The sequence below is a fragment of the Prionailurus bengalensis genome, chromosome B3 (assembly GCF_016509475.1).
Source record: "Prionailurus bengalensis isolate Pbe53 chromosome B3, Fcat_Pben_1.1_paternal_pri, whole genome shotgun sequence".
In the NCBI taxonomy this organism is placed as follows: Eukaryota; Metazoa; Chordata; class Mammalia; order Carnivora; family Felidae; genus Prionailurus; species Prionailurus bengalensis.
In genome coordinates this window covers 62,259,655-62,274,619 of record NC_057355.1, presented here as the reverse complement: position 1 = coordinate 62,274,619, position 14,965 = coordinate 62,259,655, and the positions used below count along the sequence as shown (strand labels likewise).

Genomic DNA, 14,965 nt, shown 5'->3' with positions numbered 1-14,965 from the left:
GCCAGTGACTACCATATTGAGCAGCACAACAAAGGCCTAACACAGCCCAAAAGTTCTTTTTAAATATAGCCAAAACAGGGTGCCCGGGTGGCTCAGTCGGTTGGGTGACCGACTTCAGCTCAGGTCATGATCTCACAGTTCATGAGTTCGAGCCCTATGTCGGGCTCTGTGCTGACAGCTCAGAGCCTGGAGCCTGCTTTGGATTCTATGTCTTCCTGTCTCTCTGCCCTATTCCCACTCATGCTGTCACTCTCTGTCTTAAAAATAAATAAAACATTAAAAAAATTTTTTTAAATTACAGCCAAAACAAACATAATGAAACAAAAAAGCTTCTTTTGAATATGAAGAATATTTCATTTTTGTTTGTAGCCTGTATGTATATATGTTGTGTGTAGTAATTTAGTAGTTCCATAAGAAGTTAAATCAATGCTAGGAATTTTACAAGAATTCAGACACTTTCCAGAGTAAACTTAGATTAACCACATTCTGAAATACATCTGAAATACATCTGAAGATGTATTTACCCAAGATGAAGCAGAAGCCATCTTGGCCCCACATGACCTTCTAAACTAAGGAAAAAGTGAGACACAGCAACAGCAGGGCTGTTGGGCCTGACTGTTCTTGGGCCTGATTTCATCTTGAGTTTAGACTAGATCTGGGCTTTGGAGTTTGGAAGGGCACAACTAGTCTTTCAATGGCACTCATAATAGAATCAGTGAGTGCAGACAAGGATGTTTCTAATTGTAGATTGTCCCTAAGTTTCCTACAAGCACAATAAATAATAGAACCTGTATGAGAGTCAACTTATAGATTTCTAGACTGGACTCCGGACCGAGAAATCCAGACATATTCTAACATATTCCTACTGTGATAAAACAAAGAAAAGAGATAATCCAATGCCAAAACAGGTTTATTGGTTATTGTATACAATAGAACGTGAGCACCTTGCAAGTATTCAATATAAAAAGGGCTCCGTACAAGCTGCCTTCCTTTCACCCTAAAAAGTATACCAACTGGGTGCCTGGCTGGCTTGGTTGGTAGAAAAATGTGTCTCTTAGCCTCAAGTTTGTGAGTTCAAGCCCCATATTGGGTGTGGTCTACTTAAAATGAAAAAAAAAAAAAATTTAATTAAAAAAAAAAAAAAAGTATACCAACTCCAGGCAAAAGAGGGGAATCAAACTTCAAGTTTACATAATAAACATACTCAAAAGAAGCCCCTGCTTTCTTACAAAAATGGACAAAACCTTCTAAAAGTAAAGGGAATCAAAAGAAATTAAAACTGGGATACTGATGCCTGTTAATAATATTAACTAGTGTCTGTCTATGACACAAAACAGACAAAACATTAAAATTTTTAAAAAGTCGGTATTTTCTCAGCTTTTTTGAGGTACAATTGATAAATTAAAGTTAATATTTTAGGAAAATGTTACTAAGGAAAAAAGTACTGGTAAAGTTATCAGTTCCCAATTTTTTTAAACTTATTGGCAAAAGTTTTACCAACCTTTTTCAGACCAAAAAATACAACAAAAGTCTAAAAGTAGGGGTGCCTGGCTGGCTAGTCAGTAGAGCATATGACTTCAGATCTTGGGGTTGTGAGTTGGAGCCCCAGGTTGGGCATAGAGCTTAAATTATTAAAAATAAAAACAAAAAACCAAAAACAAAACAAGAAGTTTAAAAGCATATAGCTTCCAGATACTAAGCCCGAGATTTTTCCCCTCCTCAAATCCTCCAAACCCAAATTATGAGAAATAATTTGCTCTGACCACCGGGAATATTTCCACACAGTGACATAATAAAAAAATTTACTTCTTCCATTATTTAACTTATTCATTCCCATCCTAATCAAATTCCAGGCATGTAGAAGTAAGCAATAGAATATCATTTTCCCTAAGGCGTTCCTTCGTGACTGAGGCAAAACTAAATTTCCAACATGACAAACTTAAGCTCTGAGGAAGGTACTGCTGGTAGAAGAAGTGAGCCACCTTCATGGTCTCAAAAACAAATCACACATTTCTAAGACAGATTTGGAGAGGGATTTATCCAAGAATCAGTTTTCTCCAAGGCTGGACAGGGAGGAAACGTAGGAAACACGGCTTTTCTAAAAGGATGAAAGGTGTCACTTGGAGAGACTCTGGTTTCCTGAGGAAGGGAAGGAGACACTGAAATATCTTGTTTTGTGCATTTTAGATCTTCCTGGTTTTGCACCATCAGTAACTGTTCTATCTCCTCTTTCAAAGATAAACTTGTCTGAAACTCCTGTTTGGGTGTCTTACTGTGTTCTTTTTGAGCTATTCTCTGGTCCTCTAGCCTCTCTGACTCAGGGCAAATGAGTTTATTGATAGAATCCTCATTGGTTTCTTCCTTCATGGGAGGTACATGTTGAGGTTCTGTTGAAGTTTGTTTACTCTTAGATTCTTCTTTCAGCAAATTTACATGATGAGTTTCATCTAGTACAGAATTTTTTACAAAGTAAGGAAAACCCTACTTTTCCCTCTTTCCCTGCTGTCTCTGGCACTGATTTCTTTGGATGTATCCTTGTCCTTATTAGGAGTCCCTGTGCATTCACCCTATATTCTTTTGCAGCTCTCTCTCTGCGCTGCTTCTGGAAATCCTTGAGTTGAAGAAGCTCTTCTGGAAGCTCCATACATGTAGGCTAAGAAAAGAAAATAACACAAGTCTGCTGTAACCAAACTTCTAAATATGGTCCTTAAAATCACTTGCACTACACTTAAAAGTATTTAGTAAGTCAGGATCAACTCAAATGTGTTCTTATAGCTCCCTCTAGTGTATTCAACTATAGTAGTACTATTTTTTTTTTATTATTAACAAATATATTTTAACTTTATTTTTTTTAAGTTTATTTATTTTGAGAAAATAGAAAGAGAGAGAGAGAGAGAGAGAGAGAGAGAGAGAGAGCAAGCACACAGGAATGGGGCAGAGAGAGAGGAAGAGAATCCGAAGCAAGATCCTCATTGTCAGTGCACAGTCTGATGTAGGGCTCAAACTCATGAACCATGAGATCATGACCTGAGCTCAAGTTGGAGGCTCAACCGAGTGAGCCACCCAGGCGCCCCTTAACTTAAATATTTTGAACCCACAGTTATATGTGTGTGTGTGTGTGTGTGTGTGTGTGTGTGTGTTGTGTGTTATGCATGTGTGTGCGCATGTATAAAGATTACACAATGAGAAGTGTTCCCTCCAACCTGTGGTCCCAATTGCCTTAGCAAGGGCACTTTCTAAAAAGCAATTTCTTATGTAGCCTCCCAAAGATAGTCTATGCATCTGTGATTATGTGTGTATAAATATCCTTTACTAAATATTTATCTTCTCATTGGATTGCATTTTTCAATTTTTGTTTTCTCTCAAACTTTTATTTTGATAACTCTTTCTAAAAATTATTTTATACAAATGGTTAACAGTGTTATATATCCTTCTGCATTTTGATTTTTTAAAGTTTCTTTATTACTGAGAGAGAGAGAGAGAGAGAGAGAGAGAGCATGGGCGGGGGAGGAGCAGAGAGAGGGAGACACAGAAACCAAAGCAGGCTCCACAATGCAGGGCTCGAACTCGCGAACTGCAAGAACATGACCTGAGCCAAAGTTGGACGCTTAATTGACTGAGCCACCCAGGTGCCCCTGCATCTTGATTTTTTAAGCCATGAAGTTTACCTTGGACATTCTTCTATAGTAGCATTTTTAAGGGCTGTATGGATATGCCATAATTTATTTAACCAAATCCATATAGATGAATATTTGGGTTGTTTCCAGTATTCTGTCATTACATAAATGCTACAATAAAGAACATATTAAGAAAATGTTCTCTTTGTTACACGAGGCAAATAATTTTTCCCAGGTTGCTTGCCTTTTGACTTTCTTCACAGTATTTTCACCAAACAAAAATTTTAAACTCAAATTTATTCATCTTTTATGATTTCAGAGTATTTCTGCATTACATAGAAAGGCATTCCCTCATACAACTCAGTAGCAAAATAGCAAATGGTAATCCAATTTAAAAATGAATGAAGGACCCGAATTGACGTTTTTTCCAAGAAGACATTCAAATGGCCAATAGGTATATGAAATGTATCTGACATCACCAATCATCAGGGAAATGCAAATCCAAACCACAATGAGTTGTCACCTCAGACCTGTTAGGATGGCTATTATCAAAATGATGGCAAGAATGTGGAGAAAAGGGAACTCTTATGCACAGGTGGCAGGAATAGAAATTGAATTGGTATAGCTATTATGGAAAACAGTATGGAATTCCTTAAAAAGTTAAAAACAGAACTACCATACAGTCCAACAATCTCACATCTGGGTATATATACAAAGGAAATGACTGCACTATCTCAAAGAGACGTCTGCACTCCCTTTATATTGTAGCATTATTCATAAGAGCCAACTTGTGTCTTTCAGTGCATGAATGGATAAAAAAAATGTTACTCTCTCTCTCACTCACACACACACACACACACACACACGTACTCACGCACAATGGAATATTATTTAGCCATAAAAAAGAAAAAATCCTGCCATTTGTGACATTGATGCACTTAGAGGGCATTATGCTGAGTGAAATAAACCAGAGAAAGACAAATACTGTATGGTATCACTTATATGTGGAATTAAAAAAAAAAAGCTGATTTCATAGAAACAATAGAATGGGGGTTGCAAGGGGATGGGGGGGAAGGGAAAAGAGGGAGATGTAGGTCAAAGGGTGCAAACTTTCAGTTACAAGAAAAATAAATTTTGAAGGTCTAATATTCAGTACGGTAACTATAGTTAATAATTTGGTATTGTATATTGAAAGTTGCTGAGATCAAATCTTCAGCATTTTCACCATACACGCACAGAGTTAACTATATGAGGTGACAAATGTGTTAATTATCTTAGTGTCAATAATGATTCCCACAATGTATATGTATAGCAAATTTTCACAATGTACACTTTAACTATACACAATTAATTTTATCAGTTATTCCTCAACGAATTGGGGTGGGGGGAAGAAAAGCATTCCTTATTGTGAAATAATTTTCTTTTAATTCTTTTTTCTCCAATAATTTTAAAATCTCACTGTTTACATAAATACTTGATCCAAGGAGTTTACTTTGGTAATAAAAGAAATAGTAATCCAACTCTGATCTCCTCCCCTACAATAGTTAGTCAATTGCCTAAAGCCATTTATTGAATAATTATCTTTTTATCATTAATTGGAAATTCTACCTTTATCCCAACCATACCGATAGATATATTGGAGCTACTGCTGGGTTCTCTACTATTTTCCATTGATCTGCTTACACACGTACCAGTCACAAACTTTTAATTTTTAATTTTTTGTTTGTTTGTTTTTAACTAATCTCTGTACCCAAAGTGGCAAACTCACAGCCCCGAGATCAAGAGTCATATGCTCTACTGGCTGAGCCAGCCAGGCGCCCCACACCTGTTTTATTTAATATAGACTTAAATGTTTTCATAGCTGACAGGATTATTCTTATTTATATTTATCTTTATAAACACTACAATCATAGTTTGCAAAAATAAAGCTGCTGTTAATATTTTTCTTAGAATAGAGGTAAATTCAAAAGTTAATTCAGGAATAACTGATTGCTAAAAATACTTAGTGTCACCATTCATTTAAGTCCTCTTATGTCATTCAGTAATATTTTAATGTTTTCTTTATCTCTATATTTCACATTTCTTATAATATTTATTTCTAGGTATTATACCTTTTGTTACAATCATATAAGTGGATGTTTTCTCCCATTATGTTTTCTTGCTGTGTGTATGGATGTAGGAAAGCTATCACGTTTTATATCAGTATTCATTTTACTAAATTGTTCCTTTGTGGTAATCTTTTTCCATTGATTTTCTTCAGTTTTCAGTTGTATCATAGGCCAGGCATAATTGTGATTCATCCTGTTCAATTTTTGTAGTTTGTCTTTTTTTTTTCCTTCAAATTTAATTGGCTAATAGCTTCAAAAAAATGTTAAAGTAGTTGTGGTAGTCACAATTTTTGTATTTTCTTGATATTAATGGGAATGCTGTTAGTGTTCCCAATCAAACATTATGTAGACTTCTTGTTTGTGATATATGTTTTATCAGGCATTCCAACTTTAATCAGTAATGTATATAGAATATTACCAAATTTTTTCAGCACTAAACAGTGAGAACAAAATAAAGTTATAAAACTCCTTAGTTTTATGATGATAAATGAGAGATATTTAAATTCTCCAATCAAACCAGGTATGCAAGAATTTTTATAATTTTTTGTTGTTGTTAAACAGTGAGAGCAAAATACAGGAAAGTTACATTTTTTTCAGCATGCATGAGATAATCATAAGACTTTGTTTGTTCCAGTAAAATGGATAATTTGCTAATAGTAAAGCAGAAACCAGCAGCACGTTAAAAGATACTAAAAAGATGTATTAGTATAATACATCTAAGTAGGGATCATACCAAAAATGCTATTACTTTATTTAGGATTTTGCTTCAGTATTCCTAAGTGAAAATGGCTAATAGCAGCAGACTGTAACCCTTTTATGTAAGGAGCCAAATAATAAATATTTTAGCCACAAATGCTCTCTGTTGCATACACTTTTTTTAAACAATCCTTTAAAACTATAACAACCATTCTTACCTTCGAGCTGCATAGAACAATCTGTGGGCCAGATGTGGCCTTAGGGCTATAGTTTGCCAACTCCAGGTCTACAGTTCTGTTACATTATGCTGGCTTCTTAAAAATTAGTAATTAAATCTTAAATTTATTCATTCCTTGACAGAACATAACTTAATATTGTGAAAAAGTACTCAAAGAGATGAATTAAGCCCAAGCTATAGCCACTTCAAAAATATTTATTACCAAGTTGGCCTCAGGATTTGCTGTAGCTGTGAAAAGTGGGCATCACTGTGCCCTCCACGAGGACCAAGACAGAAGTGGAAGTCCTAAAAATACAGTCACAGACAGCTGTACCTACCTCGGTGCCTCCCAGGCGATCTGCGGACCCTTCTCGATAGGTGTTTAGATAACCATCCACAAGGGTGGTTAGGTCAGACATCATCTCATCCAGGAGTACCAAACGAAGGGGTAGTAGGTAGGTAGCCTCTAGGGCCAAAATTTTCAGTAAAGATGGTGAAAGAGGTCGTGTGAACCACACTTCTGGATTTTCCTAGAAACACGAAAACAATTTTCTCTGAATAATAAGCAAAACTTTAAAGAAAGTAAATGTTTATTCAAGAGTTGCTTAGGAGTTACTGTCATTTTCTTCAGTTATTATCTTCTATCTTCACACTCTGGCTAGCCTTCCGAAAATATACACACACAATTCATGTATGTATGAGTGTGTGTATGTTAGAGGGAAAAGATGGAGTGGGAGGGTGAGAGAAAGAGAGAGATGGATCAATCAACTGATCCATCAATCAATCAGGACTTCTCATTCAAAACTGAAGTAGACTTAATTATAGGACCAAAACTGAGGCCAATATAGTCATGACCTAAGTTTGTAGGCAGAGCTATTAGGAACTAAGGAAAATTTACCTTACTTTTGGAGAAATAATTGGGATGATTTTTCTTCCATCACCTTAATCCATATTCCCAACAATATGGGAATTCTCTTCCCCTGGAGAATTGCAAATTTATTTCAGAGTACAAATCTGAATCCTGGCTTTTATTCACTTGAGATCACAAACTATTTCCATTTGAAACAATTAAGATTTTGGCAATGCTCATATGCTTACATAACAACTGTCAGTTGTCTATATAATATGATGATAATCCTGCTCACAAAACACTTGAAAAAATTAATGTCATGTGGGACATTCTTTAATACCCACCTGAATCAATTTTTGTCTCTCTTCCAGAAAGGAGAGATATTTAGGGGCTACTTTAAGGTGTCTGATTAAACTCTCCTCTAAAGAACTGATGCAATTTGGAAGAAAGCCACCTGTTTCCATGGAAAACTGAAGGACATCTGCTACCTGTGGCATTAAAAAAAAAAAAAAAGACTTGTCTGTACAATATAGAATATTTATAGAGACCTATCTCATGGCATAAGTAGAAATATATTTAGAAAAATGTCATTAAATACCATTTTCCCCAAAGACCCACATGATAGATAATGCCAACAGAAAAGATGTTCAGTCAACTTATTCTAAAAAATTAGGAGGAAAAAAAAAGGAAAAGGATCACCCAACTTTAATGTATCCTTGTCTACTTTGTCTTCTACTCCTTTTATTTGCCTGCCTTACAGTTATCTATTACTCTTTGGTGCCTTTAGACAATGGAGAAAGGAAAATAAATTTCAGTAAGTGTTTGTATTACTTATCAGCAACTCTGGGAAAGTGTTGGTAAGGAAAGCGAATAAAATTAAGAAATGGAAGGGCACCTGATTGGCATAGTTGGTAGAGCATTCGACGACTCTTGATCTCAAGGTTGTGAATTGAAACCCCATGCTGGGTGTAAAAATAACTTAAAAATAGTAAAATCTTTAAAAAAATTAAGAATTGGACATATTATTTAATCTGTGTGTGGCAGGCTAAATAATGGCCCCCAGAGACATCCATATCCTAACCCCTGGAATCTGTCAATGTTATCTTATATGGCAAAATGACTTTGTAGGAGTGATTAAGGTAAGGATATTGAGGTAGGGAGATTCTCTTGAATTATATGGGTGGGCCCTAAATGTAACAATAAGAGGGAGGTGCAGAGAGATTTGATTATAGTCACGGGAGAAGGCGATCGGGTGATAGAAGCAGAGGTTGCAGTGGTGCACTCTGAAGATGGCAGGAGCCACAAGCCAAAGAATACAGGTAACACCTGAAAAGGCAAAGAAAGAGACTCCCCTCAGAGCCTCCAAAAGAAACCAACGCTGCTGACATCTTGACACTAGTTCAGTGAAAATGATTTCAGACTGCTGACCTCCAGAACTGTAAAAGAGTAAATTTATTTTGCTTTAAGCTGCTAAATTTGTGGTGATTTGTTACAAAAGCAATAGGAAATCAATACATTGTGTTAAAGGGAAAAAATTGGAAAAATTCTGAATTCTTGCTTCCTGTACTATGGAAATGTGAAAAGAAAATATGGAAAGATATGCCAACGTCTCCATATGGGGTCTAATCAAGAAGCCTAACGTGCTGACAGCTCAGAGCCTGGAGCCTGCTTCGGATTCTGTGTCTTCCTCTCTCTCTCTGCCCTCTTGCACTTGTGCTCTCTCTCTCTCTCTCTCTCAAAAATAAACATTAAAAAAAAAAAAGAAGCCTAATAGCCTCAGGAGAACAATGAGAAATTCTCTTACATTAAAAAAATTTAATTTAATTCAAAGTTTATTTATTTGAGAGAGGGATGGAGAATGAGTGGGTGAGGGGCAGAGAGAGAGGCAAACAGAGAATCCCAAGCAGGCCCCTTGCTATCAGTGTAGAGCCAGATGCAGGGCTTGAATTCATGAACCGTGAGATCATAACCTGAGCCAAAACCAAGAATCGTACTCTTAACTGATTGAGCCGCCGAGGCACCCCCATTTTATTTATTTATTTATTTATTTATTTATTTATTTATTTATGTTTATTTATTTTTGGAAGAGAAAGAGAGACAGAGCATGAGCAGGGGAGGGGCAGAGAGAGGGAGACACAGAATCTGAAGCAGGCTCTAGGCTTTGAGCTGTCAGCACAGAGCCCGATGTGGGGCTCGAACTCACAAACCGTGAGATCATGACCTGAGCCAGTCAGATGCTTAACCGACTGAGCCACCCAGGTGTCCCTGCCACATTTTATTTTTTTTAAAGAAGTTTTTATTTATTTTTTATTTATTTATTTATTTTTTTTAATTTTTTTTTTCAACATTTATTTATTTTTGGGACAGAGAGAGACAGAGCATGAACAGGGGAGGGGCAGAGAGAGAGGGAGACACAGAATCGGAAACAGGTTCCAGGCTCTGAGCCATCAGCCCAGAGCCTGACGCGGGGCTCGAACTCACAGACCGCGAGATCGTGACCTGGCTGAAGTCGGACACGTAACCGACTGCGCCACCCAGGCGCCCCAAAGAAGTTTTTATTTTTTAATTTTTTAAATGTTTATTTATTTATTCACGAGACAGAGAGAGAGAGAGAGCAAGCAGGAGAGGGGCAGAGAGAGAGAGAGAATCCCAAACAGACTCCACGCTGCCAACACAGAGTCCAATGAGGGGCTCAAACCCACAAACCATGAGATCATGACCTGAGCCAAAATCAAGAGTCAGATGCCCAACTGACTGAGCCACTCAGGCGCCACTTAAATTTTTTTGAAAGAGAGCACATACACACACACACACACACACACACACACACACACACACGCATGCACGTGTGCACACAAGCAGGCGAGGGGCAGAGGCAAAGAATCTTTTTCTTTTTATATACATATTTATTTTTGAAAGAGAGAAAGTGGGAAGGAGGGACAGAGAGACAAGGAGACAGAGGATCCAAAGTGGGCTGAGAGCAGAGAGCCTGAGGCGGGACTCAAACTCACAAACCAGGAGATAGTGACCTGCGTCAAAGTTGGACGTTTAACTGACTGAGCCACCCAGGCACCCTTCTCTCTTACATTTTGGAGGAAGCCAGACATAATCTCCATATAGTGAAAGATCCTGAAAGAAGGTCCAAGGAACATGTAAACAAGAGAAATGGTATAAAGTTCATCATGAGCAGATATATAAAGAGCAAACATGAACTACATTTAACAACATAAAATTGAACTTTTAGGAATATCTGCTAAAAATAGTTGGCTAGGGGACACCTGGGTGGCTCAGTTGGTTAAGCATCTGACTCTTGATTTGGGCTCAGGTCATGATCTCATGGTCATGAGATTAAGTCCCATGTTGGGCTCCCTGATGAGCATGGAGCCTGCTTAAGATTCTCTCTCCCTCTCTCTCTCTCTCTCTCTCTCTCTTTCCCTCTGCCCTTCTCCCCCACTTGCCTGCACTCTCTCTCACTATAATAAACAGTTTTTAATTTAAACATTTTTGTTTTTTATTAAAAAAATTTTTTTTTAATGTTTATTTTTGAGAGACAGAGCGTGAGCAGGGGAGGGGCAGAGAGAGAGGGATACACAGAATCCAAAGCAGGCTCCAGGTTCTGAGCTGTCAGCACAGAGCCTGATGCGGGGCTCAAACTCACGGACTGTGAGATCATGACCTGAGCCGAACTCAGATGCTTAACTGATTGAGCCACCCGGACACCCCAAAAATTTTTTAAAAATTAAAAAAAAATATGGGTGCCTGGGTGGCTGTCATTTAAGCGTCTGACTTCAGCTCAGGTCATGACCTCCCAGTTCTGAGTTCCAGCCGCAAATTGGGCTTTGCACTGACCGTGCAGAGCCTGCTTGGGATTGATTCTCTCTCCCTCTTTCTCTCTGCCCCTCCCCCACTTACACGCGCACGTGTGCATGCTCTCTCTCTCTCTCTCTCTCTCTGAGTGAATAAACTTAAAAATTTCTTTAAGAAAAAAAAAAAAAGAGGTGAAAGTGGGAGAGAGCCAAAGCATAAGAGACTCTTAAAAACTGAAAACAAACTGAGGGTTGATGGGGGGTGGGAGGGAGGGGAGGGTGGGTGATGGGTATTGAGGAGGGCACCTTTTGGGATGAGCACTGGGTGCTGTATGGAAACCAATTCGACAATAAACTTCATATATTGAAAAAAATAAAAAATAAAAAATTTCTTTAAATTGGCTGGGGCATAGAGATTATTTAAAATATAGTAATAATAATAATAATAATAATAATAATAAAATGAGGGATGACTGTGTAACTCAGTCAGTTGAGTGTCTACTTCAGCTCGGGTCATGATCTCACATTTCGGTTCCTAAGTTTGAGCCCCACATCAGGTTCAGTGCTGTCAGTGCAGAGCTGGCTTTGAATCCTCTGCCTCCTTCTCTCTCTGCCCTTCCCCCACTTATGTGCACGTGCTCTCTCTCTCTCTCCCTCAAAAATAAGTAAACATTTAAAAAAAAGGTAACTGGCTAACTCATTATTTTAAACCTCTCCAAAGGCACTAGGCTTATGTATTCAACATGTCCCTTTAACTGGCATAAACCTAGAAGACTAGAAGAACTTAAAGAAAACATAATGAAAACTAGTGGTTTTACTATTCTCACAGCCAAACCAGAAACACACATGAGCTCTAAGAGCTAGTTAGTATAAACTAAGGATTTCTTATTTCTCTAGAGTTCTTCACAGCAGAGAAAAACCACATACATTCAGGCTATTTTGGCCTAGAATAGGCTTTGGGGGCATATCTAAGACAACCTGCTTCTCTGAGCTACATGCTGACTAGCCATCAATCCTGATACATATGTGCTAAAGGCACAGATGTGATTATTTACCTCACATTAAGTGATTCATGTCAGACTTCTGAATGACCTCCAAATCCTTTGAGTTTTTGAATGCTGTAGAATATTGAGCTTGCTTCTTTTTTTTTAATTTTGATATATTATTATTTTTTTTTTTAAGTAATCTCTACACCCAGCGTGGGACTCAAATTCATGACTCTGAGATCAAGAGTTACATGCTCTACCAACTGGGCCATCCAGGTGCCCCAGAGTTTGCTTCTTATTTGACAAATTCTGGAGCAAAATGAGGGGAAAAAATCCTAAATAATTTTAAGTAACTTTTCTGTAGTGCTTTCACAGTTCACCAAATGACAAGTGGACAAGAATGAGGCACACACAAAAATTCAATCACTCATCAGATAAGCCCTATTTCCTATAAAAGCTATATATGCTGGACTGAATCTATGGTTTCTCCACATGTACCTGTGTGTCAAAGACATTATTCAGCAAAATCCCATACTGATGAGAGAGGCAATCAGAAAGCCAACGACAATCATGGATAACCTAAGGAATCAGAAGACAAAGACAGAGTAATCAGAACCTGGTTGCTAATCTTAATAGCTGAGGAATCAGCTTACACACTCACCTTCAAAATTCTCTTGTCTTCTAATACCATCTGAAGTCCATTGTTGAAAGCACGACTTCCCAGAAGGAAAATGTCAAATAAGTAAACTCGGCTATTTGTGGCTACCTACAAAAGACCATCCAGACATACAAAGGATAAAAAAGAACTAGGGAAGGGGATCTGAGGATCAAGAAAGACATGTGATAAAATATTTCACATCCTCACTTTTATTTTTTTTAAGTTTTATTTATTTATTTTGAGAGAGACAGTCTCTGGGGAGAGGGCAGAGAGAGAGAGGGAGAGAGAGAGAATCCCAAGCAGGCTCCTCACTGCCAGTGCAGAGCCCAACACAGGGCTCGAACCCATGAACCACGAGATTATGACCCCAGCCAAAATCATGAATCAGATGCTGGGGTGCCTGGGTGGCTCAGTCAGTTGACTGTCTGACTTTGGCTCAGGTCATGATCTCAGGGTTTGTGGGTTCAAGCCCCACATGAGGCTCTGTGCTGACAGCTCAGAGCCTGGAGCCTGCTTCAGACTCTGTGTCTCCCTCTCTCTCTCTGCCCCTCCCCTGCTCACATTCTGTCTCTCTCTCTCAAAAATGAATAAACATTTAAAAAATTAAAAAAAAAAAAGAATCAGATACTCAACTGACTGAGCCCCCCAGGCGCTCCTCACATCCTCACTTTTTTTTTTTTTTGGTTTATTTATTTATTTTTTTAATTTTTTTTTTTTAACGTTTATTTATTTTTGAGACAGAGAGAGACAGAGCATGAACAGGGGAGGGTCAGAGAGAGGGAGACACAGAATCTGAAACAGGCTCCAGGCTCTGAGCTGTCAACACAGAGCCCGACGCGGGGCTCGAACTCACGGACCGTAAGATCGTGACCTGAGCCGAAGTCGGCCGCTCAACCGACGGAGCCACCCAGGCGCCCCGGTTTATTTATTTTTGAGAGAGTGAGAGACACAGAGCCCAAACAGGGGTGGGGCAGGGCAGAGACAGAGGTAGACACAGAATCCAAAGCAGGCTCCAGGCTCTGAGCTGTCAGTGCAGAGCCAGATGTGGGACTCGAACTCATAAACCATGAGATCATGATCTGAGCCAAGGTCAGACGCTTAACTGAGTCACCCAGATGCCCCTCTCAGATTGTCGCTTTTAAAGTAAACAATAGGCACTCAGTGATTCTTAGGAAAAAGAAGTTTAAATTAATCTAAGAAAAACTATCACTGATTTTTCAAAAGAACAGAAAGAGACACAAGCTAGTGGATTTAGCCTTTTGCTTTTTACAGTCTCAAACTTAATGTTTTACGTTTCACACATGGCATTTTAGCAATCCAAGGATTATAGGTTGAAAGGGAAGGAACAGCATTTCATTGTTAATAACAAAAAATGCTATTTCTCTGAGTCTCATAATATGCATGGTTGTGTTAGGTGTTACATAAAATTACTCATAAAAAGGGCATGTGGGTGGCTCAGTTGGTTGAGCCTCCGACTCTTGTATCAGCTCAGGTGGTGATCTTGCAGTCGTGAGGTCAAGGCCCACATCAGGCTCCAAGCTCAGTGAGGAGCCTGCTTGGGATTCTCTCTCTCCCTCTCTTTCTGCCCACCCCCCAACCCAAGCACATACGCACATACTGTCTCTCAAATAAATAAAGATGAAAAAAAATACTACTCATAAGACAAGATTTCTGCCCTTTAGCAGTTTTAAAAAGGCAACAAATAAAGTGCCACAAATGGTAGGATGTGAAACGTGGCTTTTTAGATCAATTTTATACAATTATAAGAATTTCAGATTGTTTCTGATCATAAAGGTCACAAAGGCAGTACTATATTGCTGGATAATCTACTAAGTCAGAGAATGAAGGCAAAGAGAGATCAAATAAGGTCTAGAGAGCCAGCGACATGGCAGTCTAATGCCATCTTTGTCATTTTAGGAGCTGTTGATATAGCTACAATTTCCAGGCCTACCTGGCACCCATTCTCAGATCTTTCATGTTGTCTGCTAGAATATGACACTTAAAACAGACACTCCCTGTGTTTTCTC

At 38.3% G+C, this 14,965-nt stretch overlaps 1 protein-coding gene across 1 annotated transcript in view; it reads right to left on the bottom strand.

Moving 5' to 3' along the window:
* Positions 1-892: 892 nt before the first annotated feature.
* The window catches only part of EXD1 (exonuclease 3'-5' domain containing 1), a 37,112-nt gene continuing 23,039 nt past the window's right edge, over positions 893-14,965 (bottom strand). Inside the window, 6 exon segments of the mRNA XM_043555618.1 lie at positions 893-2,482; positions 2,484-2,653; positions 6,977-7,168; positions 7,833-7,976; positions 12,779-12,859; positions 12,942-13,046. Coding sequence (XP_043411553.1) covers positions 2,014-2,482; positions 2,484-2,653; positions 6,977-7,168; positions 7,833-7,976; positions 12,779-12,859; positions 12,942-13,046 — 1,161 coding nt within the window. The 3' untranslated portion in view covers positions 893-2,013.